The following is a 26,277-nucleotide window of genomic DNA, read 5'->3' on the forward strand; positions in this document are numbered from 1 at the left end:
ATTATTCACAGTCCAGGCTGAAAAATGTGTGTGAACCCTTGTATTCAATAACTGGTAGAACCCTCCCCCCCTTTAGTAGTAATAACCTCCACCAAACATTTCCTGTAGCTGCTAATCAGACTTGCAAAAATGGTGAGGAGACCATTCCTCCTTACAAAACTTTCAGTTCATCAATATCTCTGGATACCTTGCATAAACAGCCCTCTTCAGGTCATGCCACTGCATCTCAATTGGGTTACTGGACTCTGATTTGACAAAGCACAAATTTTCTTCTTTTTAAACCATTCTGTTGTTGATTTACTCTTGTGCTTCGGATCATTGTCTTGTTGCATCATCCAACTTCTATTAAGCTTCAGGTGATAGGCTGCTACCCTGACATTCTCCTGTAGTGTTTTGATACAATTTTGAATTCATTGTTCCCTCAATGATTGCAAGTTGTCCAGGCCCTGAGGCAGCAAAGCAGCCCCAAGCCCTGATGCTCCTTCCACCATGCTTTACAGTTAGGATGAGGTTTTGGTGTTGGTGTGTACTGCCCCTTTCCCCCCAAACATAACAATGTACATTTCTGCCAAAAAGTTCAACTTTTGTCTCGTCTGTCCACAGAACATTGTCCCAGAAGTGTTGTGGAATACCAGGTGGTCTTTTACAAACTTGAGATTATGCAGCAATGTTATTTTTTGTAGAGCAGTGGTTTCCTCTGTGGTGTCCTTCCATGAACACCATTCTTGTTCTGTGTTTTTCTTATAGTGGACACATGAACAGAGACTTTAGCAAGTTCTGGAGATTTCCTGCAGGTCTTTTTCTGTTCTCCTTGGGGTCATTTTCACCTCCTTCAGCATTGCATGTTGTGCTCTTGGTGTGATCTTTGCAGGACACCCTCTCCTAGGGAGAGTAGCAACAGTACTACTTCCTCCACTTGTAGACAGTTTCTCTTACCATGGACTGATGAACACTCAGGTCTTTAGAAATGCTTTTGTCACCTTTTCCAGCTTGATGCATCTCTACAGTTCTTCTTCTAAGGACCTCAGAAAGTTGTTTTGATTGAGGCATGGTGCACATAAACAGATCTTTCTTGAGAAGAGCAGGCTCTGTCATTAACCTGACTTTATGTGCTTTTTTATCGGGCAGGGCACTTCTACAACCCACACCTCCAATCTCAGCTCATTGATCAGAATACCTGACTCCAAATAGCTTTAGTAGAGGCATTACCCCAGAGGTTCACATACATTTTGAACCTAGACTGTGATTGTTTAAATGGTATACTCAGTATTGATGAGAAGTACAATTGTTCGTGTGTTAATAGTTTAGGCAGATTCTGTTTGTCTATTATTGTGACTTAGATGAAGATCAGATCACAATTTATGAGTAATTAATGCAGAAAACCAGGTAACCTTAAAGGGTTCACAAACTTTTTCTTGCAACTGTAAATCTGCATAAATTACTACAGTGCATATTTAGTGCACACAACAGAAAATCAATTTCTAACTTTTTGTGTCCCTTCATATTCCTCAGGACCTCCTATGCGATGCAGAAACCATCTCTTCAAAAGAAGGGATGCCCGTCCTTTTCCTTCTGATAAATGTAACCATGTATTTCCAGTATTAGCCTTATAAATATTTTTGTATCATCCCTGAAGCTTCTAATCAGTTTACAGGGTAGCATTTGAAATAGTACTATGTTTCATTTCCGGTCCAATCAGTTTAGCATATCTTACAATTCTGTCCCTCTAGAAATAGATTGTAATATTTGATCCAGTTTATTAATGTTCTTATACTGTATTGCATCTGACAAGGTCCCACATGGGAAGTTGGTCAAGAACATTCAGTTGCTTGGCTCTCAAGATGAGGTAGTAAATTGGATTAGACATTGGCTTTGTGGGAGAAGCCAGAGAGTGGTAGTAGAGAGTTGCCTCTCTGACTGGAGGCCTTTGACTGGTGGAGTACTGGGTCCATTATTGTTTGTCATCTATATTAATGATCTGGATGATAATGTGGTTAACTGAATCAGCAAATTTGTGGATGACACCAAGACTGGGGATTAATGGACTGCAAGCAGTACCTGGACCAGCTGGAAAAATGGGCTGAAAATTGGCGGATGGAAGTTAATACAGACAGGTGTGAGGTGTTGTACTTTGGTAGGACCAATCAGGGCCGGTCTTACACAGAGAACAGTAGGGCACTGAGGAGTGTGGTAGAACAAAGGGATCTGGGAATACAGGGATGTAATTCTTTGAAAGTGGTGTCATAGGTAAATAGGGTCATAAAGAAAGTTTTTGATGCATTGGCCTTCATAAATCAAAGTATTGGGTAAAGGAGATTGGATGTGCGGTTTTGGTCACCAACCTACAGGAAACATGTAAATGAAGTTGAAAGAGTACAGAGAAAATTTGCAAGGTTGTTGCCAGGACTGGAGGGTCTGAGTTATAAGGAAAGATTGAATATGTGAGGACTTTATTCCTTGGAGTGTAAAAGATTGGGAGATTCAATAGTCTACAAAATTTTGAGGGGTATAGATAGGGTAAGTGCAAACAGGCTTATTCCACTGAGATTGGATGGGACTACAACTAGAGCTCAGGTGTTAAGGGTGAAGGGCGAAAAGTTTAAGGGGAGCATGAAGGGGTTCTTCTTCACTCAGAGGGTGGTGAGAGTGTGGAATGAGCTGCCAGTGGAAGTGATGGATGTCGGTTCAGTTTCAACTAGGCAGGATCATATGTTGGCCTAGACTAGATGGGCTGAAGAGTCTGTGTCTGTGCTGTAGTGCTCTCTGACTATATTAACCAATGTCACTATGTCTTAGTGATCTTATCCATTGGATTCTTACTTTACAAATAATAGATAAACTATTCTTATAAAGTGTGATAGTTAACACTACTGCAATTCTTTTGTAAAAATGTAAGTGTATTGTCAGTTTGCATTAATTTCTTCAAGTTCCTCAAAGAAACATAATTTCCATATTCCACGAGCTTTCAAATTTGGTTGATATTCAAATGTGGATATTTTATTCTTAAATGTAAATTGTTAACATAAATTGCAAATACTTGCAATACTTGTTTCTGGCAATCCACTTATGAATTGCAACATCCAAATTATCATTCCTCGTGTGTTCAAACTTTACATGGTTTAGCCGCCTTTATCGATCGCTGGAAACGTTAAGTGCCATTTATAAAGCTAGATAATTATGGTGTTGTCCTTATCTATTCCCTCTGTAATTACTTCAGAAAGCTCAATGTTACTGAGGAGGATATTTTCATTTGAGATATTCATGCTGATGATTGACTATATTGTAGTTTCTGCGCATTTTTTCGGCATTCATTTCTTGAACATGAAAATGACCTTCCAAAAGTTATGGGAGAAACCAGTTACTTGCTCTTCCTAACCACTTAACTTTCCTTTACTTGCCCAGTCTGTTTTTGGATCTTCTGTTACCAGCTCTCTGGTACTTCCTTTCTGAGTGAACATTTGATCCCCATCTATCTACACTCTTAACCTTATTCATACTGTTAACTCGTACCTCTGACACTGGTCTGTGTTTCTTATCTGCACTTCCTGCACACTTGAATGATTCTCTTGTTTTTAGTGATTAAAACTGTGCTGAACACCTACTTACAGGAAAGATATCAATAAGATTGAAAGAGTACGAAGAACATTTATGAGGATGTTGCTCTAACTTGAGGACCTGGGTCAGAGGGAAAGATTGAATAGGATAAAAATTTATTCCCTGGAGCATAGGAGAATGAGGAGAGATTTGATAGAGGTATACAAAATTATGAGGGGTATAGATAGGTAAGCAAGCTTTTTCCACTGAGTTTGGATGAGACTAGAACTGGAAGTCATAGGTTAAGGATGAAAGGTGAAATATTTAAAGGGAGCCTGAGTGGGTGGTGCAAGTTTGGAATGAGTTGCCAGTGGAAGTGGTGAGTGCAGGTTCAATTGAAACATTTCAGAGAAGTTTGGATAAGTACATGGATGGGAGTGGTGTGGAGGGCTATGGTCCGGATACGGGTTGATGGGACTAGGCAGATTAATAGTTTGGCATGGACTAGATGGGCCAAAGGGCCTGTTTCTGTGCTGTAGTGTTCTATGAAATCTAGTTTTTTTAAAATTCCATCTTATTTAGAACCTTCTGTTTGTGTTGACCAGGATATTATTGGCTTGGCTGTTCCACATTTATTGAATGTGTTTAGCTTTGAAACTCATGGTCTCCTTTTAGCTTCATCCTATCTATTTCAGCACCATTTATGGGGTCCTTGGATCATCTATTTCCTTTCCTCTACTGTAGATTCCCATGATCCTCGCTGTTCTGTAGGCCAGAGCTTTATTAAAATTTCAAAGATATGTTTTCTTGTTGCATGAATGAAGTCACCAGAGAAAAGTACTGGTAGGTATGAAGCAGCCTCTTTATTCAACAAAACAAGATACAGCAGGCATCATATTGAGACACTTTTGGTGGAAGGTCTGGCTGTGCCCAGCACTACACACTTTTTATGTGCTAAACATCAAAGAAGATTCAGAACAAGTCAAACAAATCCATAGTTACAATCTTCTCTCCCAAAGCAAGCGTAAATCACTAATGCATCTATCCAATGGAATGTCGATTGGACTCATGCACATGCAGACAATCTGCTAAATGCCTGTTACCTGGTCTATGACCCTATTGTTCAGAGCTGCATTAAAATCAAATCCACTATCCATATTCAGGTCTGAAGACAGGTGGCCAAAGTTGTCTGCTAAACGTGCTAAACTCCAAAATTGCACAAACATGTTTAATGACAAAAGATAATTTTGCCTTCTCAATTATCTAGAAATGACGTGCTGCTGTGATTCGACTTTCGTGCAATTTATATGCATTTAAATTAAGATGCCAAAATCTGATTTGACTTGTGAAGCCATTTGACATAGACCAATGGGTTCAAAGTACTTCAATGAACAATGGATAGGTCAGCATAAGGCAGGCCACCCCCAAAGTGCATGTCACAGTGTTTATGCGGCTTGAGAATGATAGTTCTCTACAGTCAGCATTGTTCAATGCCTTATTGTTGCACAAAATATTGGCCTATGGTGATGCAGGAAGGTTCTAACTACAGCATAATCACTTCAGTTGTGTATTTGCTTTAGTTATTTGAGGCTTGTTGAAGACAAAAGGCTCAGGTATGTCATTTCAATTTTCAATTTTAAAAAATCCCCTTGTGCTGAAACAGGTGTGAGGTTACAGTGGCATGCAAAAGTTTGGGTACCCCTAGTCAAAATTTCTGTTACTGTGAATAGCGAAGCGACTAAAAGATAAACTGATTTCCAAAAGGCATAAAGTTAAAGATGTCACATTTATTTAATATTTTAAGCAAGAAAACTTCTTTATTTCCATCATTTACAGTTTCAAAATAACAAAAAAGGAAAAGGGCCCAAAGCAAAAGTTTGGGCACCCTGCATGGTCAGTACTTGCCCTTTGGCAAGTGTCACAGCTTGTAAATGCTTTTTGTAGCCAGCTAAGAGTCTTTCAATTCTTGTTTGGGGGATTTTCGCCCATTCTTCCTTGCAAAAGGCTTCTAGTTCTGTGAGATTCTTGGGCTGTCTTGCATGCACTGCTCTTTTGAGGTCTATCCACAGATTCTCGATGATGTTTAGGTCGGGGGACTGTGAGGGCCATGGCAAAACCTTCAGCTGGCGCCTCTTGAGGTGCTCCATTGCGGATTTTGAAGTGTGTTTAGGATCATTATCCTGTTGTAGAAGCCATCCTCTTTTCATCTTCGGCTTTTTTTACTGATGGTGTGATGTTTGTTTCCAGAATTTGCTGTATTTAATTGAATTCATTCTTCCCTCTACCAGTAAATGTTCCCCGTGCCACTGGCTGCAACATAAGCCCAAAGCATGATCGATCCACCCCCGTGCTAACAGCTGGAGAGGGGTTCTTTTCATGAAATTCTGCATACCTTTGTCATTGTGGCCAAAAAGTTCTATTTTAACTTCATCAGTACACAGGACTTGTTTCCAAAATGCATCAGGCTTGTTTAGATGTTCCTTTGAACCTTTTGAATGCAACTTTCTGGTTTTTCTGGAAGCAAACATCACACCATCTGTAAAAAAGCGGAAGATGAAAAGGGGATGGCTTCTACAACAGGATAATGATCCTAAACACACCTCAAAATCCACAATGGACTACCTCAAGAGGCGCGAGCTGAAGGTCTTGCCATGGCCCTCACAGTCTCCTGACCTAAACATCATCGAGAATCTGTGGATAGACCTCAAAAGAGCAGTGCATGCAAGATAGCCCAAGAATCTCACAGAACTAGAAGCCTTTTGCAAGGAAGAATGGGCGAAAATCCCCCAAACAAGAATAGAAAGACTCTTAGCTGGCTACAAAAAGCATTTACAAGCTGTGATACTTGCCAAAGGGGGCGTTACTAAGTACTGCCATGCAGGGTGCCCAAACTTTTGCTTCAGGCCCTTTTCCCTTTTTGTTATTTTGAAACTGTAAAAGATAGAAATAAAAGGTTTTCTTGTTTAAAATATTAAATAAATCTGTCATCTTTAACTTTATGCCTTTTGGAAATCAGTTCATCTTTTACTCGCTTAGCTATTCACAGTAACAGAAATTTTGACCAGGGATGCCCAAACCTTTGCCTGCCACTGTATGTGTGGACACAGCAGGCTTTATAAAACTTCTAGGATGTTTGCATTCACATTTAAGCATAAACAGCTCAGTAATCACTGACATGTCATGAATTTTGCTGTTTTGCAACAGCAGTACAGTGCAATACATTGAAATTACTGTAAGTTACAATAAGAATTTTTTAAATAATTGGGGAGTGCAGAAGGAGAGCATATAGTGAGGTAGTGTTCATGGGTTCAAGGTCCGTTCAGAAATCTGATGGCGGAGGGAAAGAAGCTGTTCCTAAAACATTGAGCGTGCATCCTCAGGCTCCTGTACCCCTCCCTGGTGGTCGTAATGAGAAGAGGAGAGTCCTGGATAGTGAAGGCCTCAATGATGGATGCTGCCGTCTTGAGACATCACCTATTGGAGATGTTCTTGGTGGTGGGGAGGCAAGTGCTGGCTGAGCTTACAAGCCTCTACAGCTCTTTCCAATTCTGTGCCTTGGCAACTCCATACCAAACAGTGATGTAACCAGGCAGAATTCTCTGCACAATACAGCTGTAGAAATTTGCTGGAGCCTTTGGCGAATACCTAATCTCCTCAAACTCTTGATGAAATATAGCTGCTGGCAAGCCTTCTTCATAATTGCATCAATATGTTGAGCCCAGGGTAGATGTTCAAAGATGTTAACACCCAGGAACTTGAAATTGCTTGCTTTTTCCACTGCTGGTCTCTAAATGAGGACCAGTGTGTGTTCTCCCCACTTCCCTCTCCTGGTCTTACTGATGTTGAGTGCAAGTTGATTGTTGCAACGCTACTCAACCAGCCACTCTGTTTGAGGCTGGGTGTGATTGGTGAACTATGGGGCTGGATTTGTTCGAGGTTTTGTAATTTTGTTTGAATATCAGCTTAATAATTGCCATGTTTCCAGGCATCCAGGTACATCACAGTGAATTGTATGTAATCCATAAATTAAATATCTTTTGCCATTGACTATTTGTTTTCCTTAGGAAAAAGTCCATCAGTTGAAAGAGGAAGTGCGTTTGCAATATGAGAAAATGCGTCAGATTCTAGAAGAAGATCTGGGAAAAACGTTGGAACTGATCGATAAAACACGGACAAAATTCTGCGACGAGAATGCATCGCAAGTACATCAGCTAAATGAGCGACTGGAAGAGGCTAAAAAATTACTGAATTCCGTGCAAAAAATGTGGGACAGGACAGAGGATATTTCATTTATGAAGGTAGGTTTCTGAAGCAAGCCTGGTCAGTGAAATGACCAAGTGGACTTCAGACCAAATATGAATCAGAATCAGATTTTATTGCTGACATATGCCGTGAAATTTATTGCTTTACAGCTGCAGTACAGCGCAAGACACAACATATATTATAATTCATAAGAAATACTACACAAACCGTAGTGCAAAAATAGCGAGGCAATGTTCATGGGTTCATTGTCAGTTCAGAAATCTGATGGCGGAGGGGAAGAAGCTGTTCCTAAAACATTGAGTGTGTGTCTTCAAGGTCCTGTACCTCCTCTTTGGCGGTAGCAGTGGGAAGAGGGCAAGTCCTGGGTGGTGGGGGTGGTTGGCACCGTCTTGAGGCAATACATTTTGAAAATGACCTCGATGGTGGGAATGCAAGTGCTCATGATGGGGCTGGCTGAGTTTACTACCTTCGGCAACTTTTTTCTGATCCTGTGCAGTAGCCTTTCCATACCAGACGGTGATGCAACCAATTAGAGTGCTCTCCATGGGACATCTGTAGAAATTTACTAGAACCTTTGGTGATGTATGAAATCTCCTCAGATTCCGAATGAAATATAGTCACTGGTCTGCCATCTTTGCAAATACAGGATAGATTTTCTGAGACGCTGATACCCAGGAGCCTGATACTGGTTACCCATTCTGCTGTTGGCGCTGTATGGTTGTAGTGGGTTCAGATGGTAGAGATGCAATGCAAACTCTAGGTTCAAGTTCAACTTTATTGTCGTTCAACTGTACGCATGTATACTGCTAAACGAGACAATACTCCTGTCTCATGACCTCCTGTCCCATGATCCTCTCATATCCCCTTTTGCCTATCACCTGACTCCTCCTGTCTTCTCCTATCATTTTGGATCTCTCCCTCCCCCTCCCACTTTCAGATCCCTTACTCGCTCTTCCTTCAGTTAGTCCTGACGAAGAGTCTCGCCCTGAAACGTCGGCTGCACCTCTTCCTACAGATGCTGCCTGGCCTGCTGCGCTCACCAGCAACTTTGATGTGTGTTGCTTGAATTTCCAGCATCTGCAGAATTCCTGCTGTTTGAGACAATATTCCTCCAGGAACAGGGTTCAAACTCAGTCACAGTGAACGCAGCAGGCCAGGCAGCATCTGTAGGAAGAAGTACAGTCGACGTTTCGGGTCTAGACCCTTTGTCAGGACTAACAGAAAAAAGAGATAGTGAGAGATTTGAAAGGGAGACGGGGAGGAGATGACCCGAAATGATAGGAGAAGACAGGAGGGGGAGGGATGAAGCCAAGAGCTGGGAAGTTGATTGGCAAAAGGGATACAAGGCTGGAGAAGGGGGAGTATCATAGGACAGAAGGCCTTGGAAGAAAGAAAGGGGGAGGAGAGCACCAGAGGAAGATGGAGAACAGGCAAGGGGTTATTGTGAGAGGGAAAGAGAGATAAATAAATAGATAGATAGATAGATATATAGAAAGGGGATGGGGTAAGAAGGGGAGGAGGGGCATTAACGGAAGTTAGAGAAATCAGTGTTCATGCCATCAGGTTGGAGGCTACCCAGATGGAATATAAGGTGTTGTTCCTCCAACCTGAGTGTGGCTTCATCTCGACAATAGAGGAGGCCATGGATTGACATATCAGAATGGGAATGGGAAACACAGTACATTTGGCGGTACACAAGTATATGCTGCTAAACTAGACAACGTTCCTCTGGGAACAAGATTCAAAACACAGTACATATATTACATGCAGCACTTAAAATAATATTAATAACATTACTAACAGACTTAAAAAGGCATTCTGTAGATGTACAAGTTGACATAAAGTGTATATGTGACAGTGTAATGCTACTGCTGCTGTCACAATACTAGCTAGTAGCAGGTTAAAGTCAAGCATTCTGTTTTTTGTGTAGTTTCCTTAGCATTTTTACATTTTTTATTAAACAGCAAAAATATAGATATTTTGGAAAATAGTGCTAATATTTTCTCTTCAATATAAGTAAAATGTTTATAGAAACACAAATCTTGAGGTTTATAGTGCAAGGCTAGCAGCAAGTACACATTACCATCTGGTTCATTGAAATGGGTAACTTTCTGTACAAATGTAGCCATAGGAGTTTATGATGGAAAATGTTAATGCCAGTCTCTCCATTTTAATACCGGCAAACTGTGAAATGGAGCCTGCATTTTCCCTCTGTTGTTTCTCACATTGTAAGGAATCAAACAGCTGACTGGGAGCATGGAATACCTACCAAGATATGGGACTTTTGGCATATTGTTCTGTGTTCTGTACTGCTCTTGCTGGTAAATCTGTTGCTATTTCTGTTTTACCATAGGAATGATAGTGACATTTTCTGGTGTGAAATAGCAAAATACACACTTTAAATGGCAGTACACATAACTTCCGAACAGTTAATGCAGGAGATGAGATTCATGAAGATAAAATTTAAAGGTCTATCTAATCATACGTTCATTATGTAAAAAGATTTACTAACTTTGAAAGCACTTTTCACTAAAGCATTGAATCATATAATTGTTTTCACTAAAAGGGAGAATCTGGTATGAAAGTCAAATCAAACTGCTGCTGATAACTTAACATCATGTCCATTTAACTCGAGATTTAAGGAGTTTAAATTATTTTTCTGCAAAGAGATATTAGCCATGGCTTATTTTAATGCTTTTTTTTAAATTTATGGGGCAGAGTGGCTGTAATATTTTGTAGGGGATTTTTTTCATTTTGAAGTTAGTGAGATGTTGTCATGGTAGGTGTTTAAGAAGGATTTTTCTAAACTGGCTGAAGTAACACGCAACACATCAAGACTTAACTTACTATTGGCAAGTAACCCTAATAGGAAAAGAGTTTTATTTAAATTCCTATGCAGACTTTAGCATCAACAATTAGGGAATTAAATTCCAAGCTGAGTCTCCATAACTGCACATTTCCTTTCTTTCCCCCTTATGTTGCTGTGTAATTTGCTTTAAGCTTGCCAACTCTTTCTCAAGTTTTTGTACATCAAATTCTTGGGATTAGTGAAATCTAGGTTTTTTCATCAAGTTAGGATGGTTGGGGGTAGACATGCCAGTAGGAGCTATGGAATATTTAATTTGGGAGTATTTTTTAAAAATCTCCATGAAAAATAATGTTTCAACACAACATTGCTTCCTTCCTTCTGGCTTATGGGGGGACCTTGCTGAGGGAGTGTAATCTTGGTAAAATAAATGAGTGTTTCCGTAGGCAATAGGACATTGGAAGAATGCAGTTTATTTGAAGAATGCAATTCTGTGCAGACTGTAGAAAAGTTTTCTGCACACAAGGAGGCTATTCAGCCCATTGAATCCATGCCAACTTGTAGTCAGGCAATGTGATCAAAATCATTCCTCATCTCTTTCTCACTAACTCTGAAACTATCCTCTCTCAAATGCCTTTCCAGTTCCCTTTTGAAGGTTCTGATTGAGTCTGTTTTGACCATCTTTACAGACTGTGAATTCTGGATCTTAAACTGTTTTCAGTCTGTGCAGAACCTCCCCACCCCATATCTTCTGCTATTTCTTCGTGCTCTGGTCCTGGAACCATCTGCTTATGGGAGAAATTGCTACCTTGCCTGAAGCAATTGTGAAATTATGTATATCTATCAAATCTCCTGTCTACCTTAACCTCAGCTTCACCAAACTAACCTCGTTCTTGGAAAATTGTAGTAAATTTATAACTCTACCATTTAGTCTGAATTGTGACTCCTCTTGCATAAAAAGTATACCACCTCACATTTCAGAAATTATTATTGTCTTTCTGTTCAATACATTTCCAAGCTCTGTGTCATTTGCAAATATGGAAATCTGATCAACTGTAAGGATAGTAATAAACTCCTTGAAGAAATGGGCAGCTGCCACACTCATGTCCAAATAATGAATGTGTGTCTTAGATCAATAGTGGACCCAGTACTGACACATGGAGACCACCACACTTTACCACATGGCAGCCCTGCCTTCCCCCTATCCATCTGACCTTTAATTCCATGAGCCACAGTTTTACAAACTAATCTTTTATGTGGAATTAATCCTAAAATCAGCAGACAAACATCTACTGCATTACTTTCATCAGCTTTCTTTGTCACCACTTCAGTCAGGTTAGTTAATGATATAATTAATAAATGCTCACCTCTATTTATGCAAGTTTAATATATTTTAATGTTTAATCTCTTTGCTTCAGAAAGCTTGCTACAAACATGCTTGAGCCTGGAATGTCCATAGAAGTAGGTGACCACAGTTGCCACACCCCAGCCCTCCGGTACATTCCCCGTTTTTAGGGAGGATTAAAAGAGTATGACAAGCTGCAACACTTCACTTAGCAACCTGGGATGCATCCCTGAGGGACCTGCCCATTTGCTTAACCATGGACAGCGTTTTTAATACTTACTCAGTCAGTTTTCACCCAATCAGAAGATGCTATCATACTGTACAGAGATCAGTTATCTCCATAAATTCTCTTCCTGAAGTACTTATGGTAAAGGGTTTTGTAGTTTTATTTTTGTCAGACTTGGCCCCTTAGAATGATGGATTTTCTAGGGAAATATTGCCATTTCTCAAAAGGACAGTATATTTAGGATTCTGTGTTCTTACCCATGCAAGGAAGTCCCAAACTTTTGGCCTGACTCTGATAATTCTCTGACATTGAACTTGTTGACCAGAGCAGAGCTTAAAATTGTAGTTCTGCTGAAAAATGTGCGTGCTAGGTCTGTATCAGATCTGAGCTGGTGTAGGAAGACTGCCGATGGTGGCTGAGAGAGGCAGGGGTAAATAATGGGTCATTGGTTTGATTGGCTGCTATTCTTGTTTCAATAAACAATCTGCTGGGGGAGCTCAGCAGGTCGAGGAGTATCTGTGGGAGGAAAGGAACTGTTGACAGATGTTGCCTGACCCACTGAGTTCCTCTGGCAGATTGTTTGTTGCTCCCGATTCCAGCATCTGCTTTCTGTTGTGGCTCCGCTATTTTTGGTTGTTGACCATTCAATTGTTTCAGTTTCAGTTTTTAAATTGTTGTGTCATTGAATTAACTTTTGATTGTTTTGGATCCTTCAGAAACATTAAGAAGTTAATTGAGCTGACAGGCAGCAAAGCCTGGGACATGACTTTCCAGCATTTCCATGGGCAGCCCCTGTTCTGCACTGCCCACATGACAATTATTGCCTCCTACAAGGCCTTGTTGCACCACAGCACCTTGCTATTTTGGATCAAAAACACAAGAAATTCTGCAAATGCTGGAATTCTTGGGCAATAGATACAGAATGCTGGAGGAACTCAGCAAGTCAAGCAGCATCTACGTAAGGGAATAAAGAATCAACGTTTTGGGCTGAGACCCTTCACCAGGACTAGAAAGGAAGGGGGTAGAAACCGTGTGAGTGGAGAGGCGGGAGTCCAAGCTGGCAGGTGTGGGGTGGGGGGGGAGATTTAAAGTAAGAAGCTGGGAGGTGATAGGTGGAAGAGGTAAAGGATTGAAGAAGACAGAATTTGATAGGATGGTGGACCATGGAGAAGGAGAAGGAGGAGGGGAATCAGAGGGAGGAGATAGTTAGGTGGGGAGAAGAGAAGGGGTAACCAGAATGAGTAGAAAAAGAGCGAAAGAGGAAATGGTAAGAAATTGATGGAAGTTAAAGAAATCAAACTCATGCCATCAGGTTGGAGGCAAGCCAGATGGAATATGAGGTGTTGCTCCTCCAACCTGAGTTTGGCCTCATTGTGGCAGTACGAGGAGGCCCTGGACTGGCGTGTTGGAATAGCAATGAGATGTTGAATCGAAATGGGCACCAGAGATCTTGCTTTTAGCAGTGGATGTGGATGGAGTGAAGGTACCGTTTGTGGATCAGGTTGCCTTTTGTTTATTAATTCAGCACCAGCTGCTCTGTAAAAATAAATCTAGTGGGTATATGTGACAATAATGATCAGGAGGAGGAAACCACCAGCAGGAAGTTCTGACCTTATGGCTTCATTTCTGACAGTTTTTCTTGCGATATCTCACCTCTCATATCTCGAACCCCATACCTCAAGGCTGCACTGTTCATAATACATCGACTTGAGTGCCGAGTGAATCTAATCTAGAATTGATCTAAGTAGCTATTTTTGCTTGATTGCTGAATAAAACATTTTATTTCCACTCGTGTGTGGGAGTTCTATATTTTGAGAAAGTTTGTTAGGAAGAAAATAAAACAAGATTCTGAAAATGGATAAAAAGAATGTAATTTTATAATTTCGCTCTCTTTCAGAATACAAAATCAGTAAAAATTCTACTGGAAAGGTAAGCATTTATGTTGTCTTGTAGTTACTGACATGATTTGGAAGAGTGTGAGGTATTTGGGAATTTGCATGTGAAGGTGTATTGGAAGAAGCCATTTTGTAAATCAGATTGTTAATGTTGTGCAGAACTGGGAAATTAAGTGTGTTATTAACAATGAGGTTAATTCTGTTAACTGAACAGTCCACTAGTGCTACCTCACCTTTGAATCATACCACCTTTAGAAATTTTGAACGATAAACATAGATTAAGTCATTATGACTTTATCACTGACCTGCTACTGCATGATCTGTTCCAACTAAACACGCTGCTCACACAGAGTACTCTGGTTCCTCCTCTGTGACGATGGGTGCAGGACGTCAAGATCAGATGAAGCAGGTTAGCAGCAAGAAGTGATCAGACTGACTGGAAATCCGAGCAACACACAGAAAATGCTGGAGGAACTCAGCAGGCCAGGCAGTATCCATGAAAAAGAGTACAGTCGACGTTTCGGGCCAAGACCCTTCGGCAGGACTGGAGAAAAAATGCTGAGGAGTGAGAGGTGGGGAGGGGAGAGAGGAGGGGAGGGGAGAGAGGAACACCAGGTGATAGGTGAAACCTATCAGTGGGAGGGGTGAAGTAAGAGCTGCGATGTTGATTGGTGAAAGAGACACAGGGCTGGAGAAGGGGGAGTCTGATAGAAGAGGACAGAAGGCCATGGAAGAAAGAAAAGAGGGGAGGAGCACCAGAGGGAGGCAATGGGCAGGCAAGGAGATAAGGTGAGGGGGGAAAAAGGGATGGGGAATGGTGAAGGATGGGCGTTGACATCCAGTTCTACTTCTTAACCTAGTTTTTTTTAAGTTATAGTCATTTTGATCAAAAGTTAGCAGCTGTATAACATCTTAGTCAAGCCACATTTGAAGTATTGAAAGCAGTTCTACCCAGACATTTCAGGAAGGACGTGCAACCTCTGAAGAGAATGCAAAAGAGGTTCACCAGGATGTTGTCTGCGTTGGAGAGTTTGAGCTACAAGGGGAGGTTAGGGAAACTTGGATAGTTATATCTGGAGCAGCAAAAGTTGAGGGATAACTTGGTCAGAATACATGAAAATTACAAGTGATATAGACAGGGATAAGCAGCCTTTATCCCAGGATGGAACTGTCAAATACGACAGGGAATAGCTTTTAGGTGAGAGGGTAGGAAAAAAAGATTTGCGAGGCAACTTTTTTGCCTGGAACACATTGCCAGGGTGAGTGGTGGAAGCTGTTTTAGGTGTTTAGATACATAGAAAGAAAGGCTTTGAAATGAAGAGCATGGATTATGTGCAGTTTACGTTGACATCATGGTGCAGAGATAATGTGTTTGTTGTGCTGTTCTGTGTTTTACAATTTGATAGGGCCAGCCATGGAAATATAGAGAATACGAGACCAGGCCAGAGGTTGGGTATCTTACATTGATTGCTGACTTTCCCAACATCTACAAGACACAAGATAGGAATGTGATGATCACTCTCCATTTGCCTGGATTATCCCATAAAATGACTTTTTGAAAAATGATGGTCATTGCTGTCAAATGTAGGGAAGTTTATGAAGCAGAAAAATAGTTGTTTTGTATATAATAGTTTCTCTGATAACAGAATGAGGAACTGTATCACAATACAACTAGCAGGAGAATGCCATTAAACACTGTTCTCATTATAAATGAGGATGTGAGAGCTTTAAATGAAAAGGTAGAAAAAAATATGACCACAGCAAATAAGATTTTATTCCATTTATTGTTAAATAGAAAATGTGTGCATGAGAAATAATAATCGTACAGAAATGATTTAGCGTTGACCAATTCATTAACTCGTGAGAGAGCAGAGAGACTGGAGAGAGATGACCTTACATTAACAAAGCCATTATTGACTTAAATCTAATGTAGTAAAATAAATGAATTTTGCTGATGACAGTTTGATGAAGTGTGTGTTTTGCAGTTTTCAATCTGTGTTTGACATTACGGAAGCTTAGGACCGCTTTGCAAAACACCAGAGTTGTTAGTTTTGTATTGTGTTGTCTTCATCTTCTGTAAGTCCATCCTGTATTAATAATATTCATGTCCATGGTGGCGGATTATTGAGAGTAGATCTGTAATAACGGTCTAGCATTGTTTGTATACAAATTACCCAATGAATAATGGGTTCTGATTTTCCTTAACGCATTCTGTAATGTAACCCCTCCCCCACACAGTTTGACCATTCTTCTCTGACCTCTCATTAACAAGGTGTTTTTGCCCACTGAACTGCCATTCACTGGATGTTTCAAGCAACACACATCAAAGTTGCTGGTGAACGCAGCAGGCCAGGCAGCATCACTAGGAAGAGGTACAGTCGACGTTTCGGGCCGAGTTAGTCTTGACGAAGGGTCTCGGCCCAAAACGTCGACTGTACCTCTTTCTAGAGATGCTGCCTGGCCTGCTGCGTTCACCAGCAACTTTGATATGTGTTGCTTGAAATTCCAGCATCTGCAGATTTCCTCGTGTTCACTGGATGTTTGTTGTTTTTCGCACCATTCTCTGTAAACACTAGAGACTGTTATGGGTGAAGATCCCAGATCAGCAGTTTCTGAGATACTCTAACCACTTTGCACGATACCAACAATTATTCCACAGTCAAAGTCACTTAGATCACATCTCTTCCCCACTCTGATGTTTGGTCTGAACAACATCTGAACCTCTTGACCATGTCTGCATGCTTTTATGCATTGAGTTGCCGCCACGTGATTGGCCGATTAGATTTTTGCACTAAAGAGCAGGTGTACAGGTGTACCTGATAAAGTGGCCATTCAGTGAAGTTCACGGTTATTAGTTAATGATGGTCAGTGCTGTCCATTCTGCGCCACTGAAGCCTGAAATAGGCTACATTGTGAGCAGACAGTACTAAAATGTATTGTCTAGTTGGTAATCCTTGAGTAGTTGAAATGTCTGATCATGATGTGAACAGAGCACATTATTTTCTTGTCTATAACATGTATTTTTTTAAAGGACTCAGGCATGTACTGGAAATGGGCTGCCACCTCCTAAGTTTGGTCACCTCCAGCCAAAGCCTTTCTTGAGTGAAATCGGTAAGAAGGAGAAGCACATCAGAAAGTTGCTTGAAGGTAATAATACCCTATTTAAAAATACTTGCACAAGGAGTCAATAACCACTGATGCTTAAAAGTGAAATATACTTTGGGCATATTTAGACTGCATGCTATTCTGTACGGGGTTGGTGTGTTCACTTTTTACTGCACATTACAGTGTTGTGTAAAAGTATTCAGCCCCAAAACCTTTGTTCACATAACTGAGTATTGCAACCGGGGATCTTGATCAATTTAACTGAGAATTTTTGTCAATCAGATGCTCCTTTTTCCGCAGTAGAGCCCAAAAAAAATAGGGAAAACAGTTAAGAATGAAGAACTAAAAATTCAAAAACTGAAATGTCCACAGTTCAAAAATATTCATCTCCTTTTGCTCAGTACTGACTTGAACCACCTCTCGCAGCTATTACATCCAGTCTTTTTGGATAAGTCTCTATTTGCACAACGCAATAGAGCAAAATTTAACCATTCCTTCTTGCAAAATTGTGCCGGGTTCGTTGGGGAGCACGGTGGACAGCAATCTTGAGGTCTTGTCAGAGATATTTGATCGGGTTAGGGTCAGGACTCTGACTGGGTCACTCAAGAACATCAATTTTCTTCATTTGAAGCCACTCCATGGTTGCTCTGGCAGTGTGCTTCATGTCGTTGCCCTGCTGAAAGACAAACTTCCTCCCCAGTTTAAGCTTTCTGGCAGAGGCTAGCAGGTTTTTATCCAGGATCTCTCTGTATTTAGCAGCATTCATCTTCCCATCAATCCTGACCAGATTTCCAGTCCCTGCTGCTGAGAAGCATCCCCATAGCAAGATGCTATCCCAAGCATACCTTACAGCAGGGATGGTGTTACCTGGCTGATGCAGCATATTAGACTTGTGCCGCATGTTCTGCTTAGTGTTGAGGCAAAACAAGTTCCACTTTAGTCTCATACGACTACAAAACCTTCTTCCACATCTTTACTGTATCCACTAAGTGACACTTTGCAAAGTATCCAGGGGAAGGGAAATGCTTTTATTTTAGCGGTATGTGTGGCAGAAATCTGATACTGCGCATCAGCCAGTCACACCATCCCTGAATACTTTTGCAAGGCACTGTATTTTTTGGCAAAAACTGGGAGCATTTGGATAGATACTTCCTTGTCTCTGTAGGGATGTGAGAGGCCATGCTTGGTCTGTTTCCTGATTTAAGGAATAATTTAGCATCTTTATCCCTTAATACCCTTTCCTGGCGAAACCTCTGTCGCTGATTTAGTTATTAATGGAAACAGTGTTTAACGCTTTTGTTTCACGATGTTGCAAATTCCGCCACACTCTCTTGAAGTGGTTCTGAATTGCCTGCCTATGGAAAATTATTCTCTCTTAACCCTACTTATTCTTTTCAAAATTTAAAACCATCAAATATACTGTGTCTTAATCTTCTGCAGACCAGGCAATTATTATTTTGTGATCTGTCCTCTATTTAACAGAGAACCTAGGCTCTATGCTGGTGAATCTGACATTCCCTCCTCCCCATATTTCTAAACCATATGGATAACTGTTTGTGTCCTTCCAAGGCTGTGTGTGTCTCTTCTATATGTTCTAGCCTTCAAAATATCAATTTTTAATTTAGATTTTGTAGCTGAGAACATTTTATAATTCATGGATCCTAACTCTCCTAGAACCTTCTTTTAACATATACTGTGATCTGTTTTTCTGTGCTTCAGAATAGATGACCTCTCACTTACCTGCACTGAAACCCATCCATCACTATTTTGCCCAGTCATTTAATCTATCAATGTCACTAGGTAATTTTAAACTTCCATCTTCACTTCTTACTGTGCCACTAATCTTTGTATCATGGACAAACTTGAGTACTTAACACTTCACATGTAAATACTAATGAATAAAGTGAGTGTTGTCATTACAGAGCAAATAAATGTGGGTTACCACCAGCCACTTCCAGTTTAGAATTATCCCTATTTTAATTATTTCACTAATCTGCTATCCACGAGTTTCAAATTTCACTAATACACTTATGCGGGATATTCTGGAATTCCATATACTTGTGTATTGACGTTCCATGAACTTCAGTTTCCAGTTCAGTTAACTTATCTGGATAAAACCTGCACTTTAATGGTCTGTATTTGCTTCCTTAATTCCTCTAAGTACCCATTTTGTGGCTTTAATTATAGGTTCTTATAACTTCCTATGGCTTCAGATCAATGTGACAAATAATCTCCAGTTTTGTTCTTTCAATGTTTTAAAAAATGGAGATTTCCAGTTTAAATGTGCGATTCCTGATGGTTAAAACATCTGTAGTTTCCATTCAACTTTGCCTTGAAAAACCTGAGGTGGAAACGATTCAGGGGATTTGTATGTATTTAGTGCTATTAAATTTTCCAATATTATTTATGTGCTTGTATTAAGATTGCTGAGTTTTAGTCTCCCTGGAATGTTACATACAAGCTTCCTCTGCTGGAAAAGCTATTGGAGAGGAATTCACCAAGTTTGCCAATTTCCTCTTTACATTTCCAATACTGAGCGCCACGGAAACGTAGTGGTTAGCACGACGCTATTCAAGTCCAGTCCCCAGCATCCTCTGTAGGGAGTGTACGTTCTTCCTGTGGAATGCCTGGGTATTGTCTGGGTGCTCCCATTATCTTCCATAGTACCAAGGCATAACTGTGTATGTTAGTAGGTTAATTGGCCATTCTAAATTGTCGTGACTAGGCTAGGGTTAAGTTGGGGCTCAAAGGGGTAGGCAGACCTATTCTGTGCTGCTGTATCTCTAAATAAATGTTAAAAAATTAAAATAACTATTGCCTTCATCTGTTCTTGAAAGATCCACATTGCCCCTGAAGATCCTCGAAAAGTATTTTTAATTCCTCATGCTAAGATTTCCTTATTACAACATTTGCACTCTTCCTTTCTATTTCTCTCCCAGTCCTTTGGATCTGCACTTCTGTTCTTTAGGTTTAATCATCTTGCCTTCCGTTTTTCGAACATAGAGCAGCGCTGCAGGGTACAGGCCTTTGGCCCACAATCGTTAACCTACTCCAAGATCAATCTCCTTCCCTCCCACATAGCCCTCCGTTTTTGCTTTCATCCACGTGCCTTTGTAAGAGTCTCTTAGGTATGCGCGTAGTGTCTGCCTCTACCACCACCCCGGCAGCATATTCCACAAAAAAACCCTACCTCTGACATCTCCACACCCTCCTCCCATACGTTCCTCCAAGTACTTTAAAGTTATGCCCTCTCATGTCAGCCATATCCGTCCTAGGAAAAAGTCTCTGACAGTCCACTCTATCTATGCGTCTCATCATCTTGTACACATCTATCAAGTTACCTTCGCTCCAAAGAGAGAAGCCCCAGCTCGCCTCACCCTATTCTCATAAGATGTGCTCTCCAAGCCAGGCAGTGTCCTGGTAAATCTCCTCTGCACCTACTCTAAAGTTTCCGCATTCTTCGTATAGTGTTTTGTTTCATGCTAAATTAAGATTTTGGCCCTCAGGGGTACACTGCAGTGTTTTATTCAGCCAATTTATTTTCATTCTCTTAAATTTCATCCACAGTTTTATACAAAAACAGTTTTGACCATTTTGTAACTTTCATCTGTTTCATCCTGATAAATTAATCCTGTCAAAATCTAAAACCTTAGCCTCATTGATAGTAGAAAATGTTCAATTCACTCCCTTTTCTGAGCTTCTTAACATCCATAAACATTATACTTGAATGAAAAATACATCCATATGAAGCAATTAAAGGCATCTGTTAGTCTTGCGAGACCATGGATCTGCGCCTGGAAAGTCTTCACTCTCCTGGGCAGGTCTGGGCAAGGTTGTATGAAAGACCAGCAGTTGCCCATGCTGCAAGTCTCCCCTCTCCACGACACCAATGTTGTCCAAGGGAAGGGCATTAGAACCCATACAGCTTGGCACCAGTGTCGTCGCAGAGCAATGTGTGATTAAGTGCCTTGCTCAAGGACACAACATGCTGCCTTGGCTGGGGCTCGAACTCACAACCTTCAGGTCGCTAGTCCAATGCCTTAACCACTTGGCCACGTGCCCATACTATGAAGGAATATCTGGTATTCAACAATTAGGAAGTATTCAACTGTATTGAACTATTTTGAAATAATAGATCTTAACAGGAGCATCCACGAGACAAGTAGCTATACGGCATATTCATTTTTTTTAACTTAATTTTTTTTCCTTCCAACTTCAAACACCTTGTTTTTCTATCTTGTACCTGTAATGATCAGTACTGAAGAGCGCTACTTAGGCCTTTGATCATCAATTAACTCAAGCATAGATTTTCTTTTTGTGTACATTTAAAGTTCTTCAGCATTCCACATTATGAGGCACGCTGGTCTGGTACTGGATTCACAACTGGGAGATGAGAATTTGGTTTCACTAGGTCAAGGTTCAAAGTAAACTTATGATCAAAGTGCATATTTGTCACCATATACAACCCTGAGATTTGTTTTCCTGCAGGCATTCACAGTAGTCACTTAAAAAAACGAAGTTAATAAATCTGTTCAGTTTTAGCTAACAGCAGGAAAGCTGAACATGAAATCTGTGGATTTGTGGACAACAAAAACCTAATTCACTCATAGTTATCAATGAACCTGGTCCAGCCTGGTTAATTATTAGCAATTTGCATATGAGTTTTAACCTTGAACACAAGCCATTCTGCAGATGCTGGAAATCCAGAGTCACACACACAAAATGCTGGAGGAACCCAGCAGGTCAGTCAGCAACTGTGGAGAGGAATAAAGAGTCAACATTTTGGGCTGAGGCCCTTCGTCAGGACTTTTCATTATAACCTTGAGCGCTGTTATGAAAATGGTCACCACCAGCTCTTTGGTCAGGCGGAGAATGCATTGAATGCAGTCATGCCTGTGCTATCAAAATCTTCAGAGAATTAATAAAAGCATGAGAAGTTGTAAGGTTGGTTTGTAAGTATCCTTGTGACATGAAGTCTTTTCAGATTCTTCTACTTCTAAAAGTAATTCGATCATGGTGAATTCTAATTAGAATGTTTTTTCTGCTGTAGGGGATGGTAGGGGTTTTATTTTATGGTAGATGACAAATTCAGTACCGTTCCTGAATATAGAATGGCTTCCTACTGGTGGTAATGAGGATCCTGGAAACATCCCTATTCCTGTACATAGCACATTTTTTTAAAGTGGCCTGTCCCCTGAGTCATCCCACGTTCCTGATAGTGAAGGAGCTGTCTAATGCACTACATAATTTAAAATCTGAGTCAAAGTATAGAGCATTAAGAGTTATATGCATGCTAGTTAATTTGGCAAGCTGGCTTGTTTGTGTCACATACTGAGGTACACTGGCTTGACTGGTTATTGTTGCCTGATAACTTGTTTCACTTTAGTACAGAAGTTGAAGACCTGATCTGCTTCACATAACGTCTTAAAGCAAGCAAATGGGAAAGGTCAAGGGAGCGTCTGCATTTACAAAGGCACCTAGAGGTCTTTAGTAAATTGAGGGTTTGATGTGCCGAGAGATTTACAAACACGTGGTAGTGCTGTTTCCGATTCACGTCCAACACTATGTGAATCTGAATCCGAATCGGATTCATAATCGCTGACCTATGTCGTCAAATCTGTTGTTTTGCACCAGCAGTATAGTGCAATGCATTAAAATTACTACAATTTACAATAAGAATATATAATAAATTAAATAATGCAAAAAGAGAGCAAAATAGGATTCATGGTCCATTCGGAAATCTGAAGGCAGTAGGGAAGAAACTGTTCCTAAAACCTTCAATGTGTGTCTTCAGGCTCCTGTACCTCCTCATTAATTGTGGTGATAAGAAGAGGCCATATCCAGGGTGGTCCTTCATGAGGTCAATAGTTCAATAGTTCCATTTAATATCAGAGAAATGAATACAATATACATCCTGAAATTCTTGTTCTTCGCAGACATCCACAAAAACAGAATGATTAAACTAAATGATTGAAGGTGCATTTGTTTGTGTCAATTTTCAGTTCCTGCTGTAACCTGTCTCTTTTTTGTGTGCTTTAACAGGAACAATCAGCACTCCTGTACCATTTCTGCAGAGCATCCCTGCATACACCTGCAACATTTCCAGTACAGCTGGTGAAAAACGCAAGCACTCCACTGCTTTCCCTATGGCCACGACCTCCGGCGTGGACAATGGCTTCCTGGAAGTGACAGCTGGAAATGTTGCCGGCCAGTTTATGGGCCAGGGTGGGTCTGTTGTAGAGGGCCAGTCAACACAGTCCCTTGTGCCCTGTAGTTCTTCCCAACATATCGTGGGACTGACCAGTGGTCCGCAGCCCGTCCATACAGGCTCAGTCTTCAGTACAACTCACTATCCCAACGGCACGCCTTCCCAGCAGTCTGTACTTTCCCAGTCGGTCGGCTATGGTGGTCGCAAAATCCTCGTCTGCTCTGTGGATAACTGTTTCTGTTCTGGCGTGCCTTCTGTTTCGAACCACAATGGACACCAGCCCTACAGCAGATCGGGTACTTTCCCTTGGTCTGTGACGTCGCAGGAATACGCACACGCTCTTCCACCTGCCCCCTCGGTACCACAGTCTCTTATATCGTACGGAATGGGATCAGCATCTCACAACAACACTGCAGGCAAGATAACTGCAGGGTACATGGCCAATCCTTCACTGAACACTACGCCGCAAGCTAATCTTCTCAATTCTGTCTATCATACATTTTGAACAGTGTACATTTTCCTCTTTAATTTTTCTTTCTGTAAATGTTAATTTCAGATCATTTGCTTTAAAAAAAAAGTTAGAAAGTACATTCCGCACATGATGTAAACTTTTTGTGCAATTGAATTCCAGTGCTGGTTTTAGTAATCCATTGATGAATGGAACCATGTTCTGTATTAAATGGCTTCCTTTGTTGGTTGTTCTGCCCAGGAGTGCCACAACCATAACAGAATTTTTATATGAAAACTCTTAGCACTTTTTTTGCAGAGGCATTTAATATTAGTTAATCATACAGTGCTCTGGTATAATAATTAGCAGCAATAAGCAGAGGTACCATTTGACAGTGAAGCACAAATTGCGCTGAGGGCATTGGCAGAGTTTGTCTGACCTGTTGAATAGGGGTGATCTGTGGGATCCCGACACTGGACGTTGTCGTGAGGTGACGCCATGCTGACTGGCAGGTTGTCAGGCAGGACATTTCAATCGTTGATTTCCATAGCTACCCAGTGCTCTTTTACAATAACCCCTTTGAGTATGGACTTACTGTGTGGAAAAAGACATCAAAGAAGAAAATATTTTTTTCTAAAATGTTCAAGGTGTGACTCTGGCTTCCTGGATGTGGAAACTACACCCTAATTAAGCATGGCAGATTTGCCTGTCACTTTAATCATAGTTTTTAAAAAAAATGTCACAATGGGACTACTACAAAGCAGAATGAGAGACTGGTCAGGCTGGGTTCCTGACCAGCTAGAAGAAAGGCAGATTATTTTGGGTTTGGCAAATGCAGTCCTGTAAACTATATATTGATAAATAATTAGGAGTATGCTTAATGCATAACATGAACATTTCTAAATCAGTATTCTGTCGGGGAAAAAAACTGGAGAATTGGGAATATTGTTTTATTTCTAGAAACTGGTGGGGATAGAGGGGAAATTTACAATCATGCTCAAGATGTTGATGATCTCTTAGTCAAACAAACATTTTTTTGGGCCTGTTGTGTCAAACGGGCAATGACAGTGGAACCTCATTATTACTAACCCATGATGGTTTTGTCAGGTGGGAGGGTGGGAGCTGCCGTGCTTTGCCAAGGTTTGAGCTCCAGTTCTGGTTTCATTCCTTTACCATCGACTGCTGGGGAAAATGCTCCACAGCCCCATTTTGAAATTCTATTACCTTTCTTTTCCTTTTTTTTTTGGGCAGCGTTGGTGGCAGTAGAATACCCTATGAGTGGTAAGGACGATAATTATCGTGCAAAACGAAAAAGGATTCGTTACAAATGGTGCCAATGGATCTGCTGGTCTGCATGTTATAGCAAAGTTTATTTTATCAAGGGATTGAATTCCTTGATTTTTTTTTAAATTAAAAATGAAATGGAGCTTCAGCTGGGGACCTGGGAAAAGCTCAATGTAATGGAAGGTTTGTTGTAACGAGGTTTGGCTGTATTTTAACTGTGTGGTGATGGTCCATAGATGTTTGACCATGGGAGCTCTGTTTTGCTTTGTCCCTGCAGAAAAGGGTGAATGTTAGTGTTTGGAAAAACTCTTGTAATCAGTAAAATCAAGAACTGTCGCCATTTTTGTCTTTCTCAAATACTTATAGTTTCCAGGTTATGCAGGGTTTATCTAAACCTCCTATTTCATGTCACTTTATCAATATCTTCTTTTAAGGCATTGAATAAACATGTATACATGAAGAGTTGAGAATTGTCTTTTTTTTAAACCTGTGTATTCAGATGCATCTTTGACAGACAAAGACACGAAGAATTTTGGAAATGATTTCTGGGCTCAGCTGGCTTACTTCGGGATGGCACGGTTAACGTAATGCTTTACAGTGCCAGCTGTAAGATCAGGGTTCACTGGCAGCTGCTGTCAGTATGGAGCTTTGTCCCGGGACCGCACGGCTTTCCGCTGGGTGCTCTGGTTTGCAAGTTGGGGGCACAGAAAATGCTAGAGGGATTCAGCAGCTCAGGCAGCATCTATAGAGAGGAATAAAGAGCTGGCGTTTTGGGCCGAGACCCTTCATCAAATTGAGGGCATTCTATGTTGGTACTGGAAGTGTGGCAAAATTTGCAGGCTGCCACCCCGCTCCCCTCATCACATTCCCGACGTAAACGACACTTCACTGCTTTGCTGTGTCACGTACCCCATGATGGGGACAAAGAAACCAGCAGAAATAGAAACCACTTTGGAGTCTCGTATTGCTATAAACAACTAATATTTATTAGTAACTACGCAATACAGTAATATCAATGTAAATAAATCACACAGTTTAGCAATGATTATATACATAAGTACGTAAATCGGTAAGTGTGGAAATATAAGTATGAAAACCAAGCTTCTTTAAGTCTAGGGGTAAAAAGATACAGTCTTACGATGTTGAGTAAAGTTCAGTTCAGT

General features: G+C 40.7%; 1 protein-coding gene across 1 annotated transcript in view; it reads left to right on the forward strand.

Annotated features, from left to right (window-relative positions):
• The window catches only part of LOC140185564 (E3 ubiquitin-protein ligase TRIM8-like), a 133,619-nt gene extending 108,045 nt beyond the window's left edge, over positions 1 to 25,574 (forward strand). The window contains 5 exon segments of the mRNA XM_072238910.1: positions 7,599 to 7,832; positions 14,072 to 14,103; positions 17,101 to 17,216; positions 23,217 to 23,753; positions 23,756 to 25,574. Of these exon segments, the coding sequence (XP_072095011.1) occupies positions 7,599 to 7,832; positions 14,072 to 14,103; positions 17,101 to 17,216; positions 23,217 to 23,753; positions 23,756 to 23,856 (1,020 nt within the window). The 3' untranslated portion in view covers positions 23,857 to 25,574.
• Positions 25,575 to 26,277: the final 703 nt, after the last annotated feature.

Source organism: Mobula birostris, chromosome 21 (genome assembly GCF_030028105.1).
Source record: "Mobula birostris isolate sMobBir1 chromosome 21, sMobBir1.hap1, whole genome shotgun sequence".
NCBI lineage: Eukaryota > Metazoa > Chordata > Chondrichthyes > Myliobatiformes > Myliobatidae > Mobula > Mobula birostris.